The sequence below is a fragment of the Cystoisospora suis genome (genome assembly GCF_002600585.1).
Source record: "Cystoisospora suis strain Wien I chromosome Unknown contig_4666, whole genome shotgun sequence".
In the NCBI taxonomy this organism is placed as follows: domain Eukaryota; phylum Apicomplexa; class Conoidasida; order Eucoccidiorida; family Sarcocystidae; genus Cystoisospora; species Cystoisospora suis.
Window position 1 is genome coordinate 1 of NW_027157458.1, and position 264 is coordinate 264.

General features: G+C 58.3%; 1 protein-coding gene across 1 annotated transcript; it reads left to right on the forward strand.

Annotated features, from left to right (window-relative positions):
• Window positions 1–17: 17 nt before the first annotated feature.
• CSUI_008358 (uncharacterized protein) lies at window positions 18–231 on the forward strand (the record flags this gene model as incomplete). Its single annotated transcript, XM_068068492.1, has 1 exon — window positions 18–231. A coding segment is annotated over one exon (210 nt), but the record flags the coding sequence as incomplete, so codon positions are not given.
• Window positions 232–264: the final 33 nt, after the last annotated feature.

The window sequence follows — 264 nt, forward strand, 5'->3', positions numbered from 1 at the left end:
TCAGATTTATGCTAAGGCAAACGGCCTGCTTCCGGGTGTTTACTTAGGTACGAGGGAAAGGTCGGAACAGTATGTAAGTGAACGGAAAACCGGGCCCCACCGGAGAATGAGACTCGCCAAAGACCGGAACGCACCGAGTAACGGCTCAGTCCCGGCGCCGCCACTGGCGGTCAGTCTTATGACGCCGCTGGAGAAAGACCACTCCACCCGAACCGCCCAAGAAGGGGATGCGGTCATAGGCCAGCTGGCTCCGGCTGTTAACTG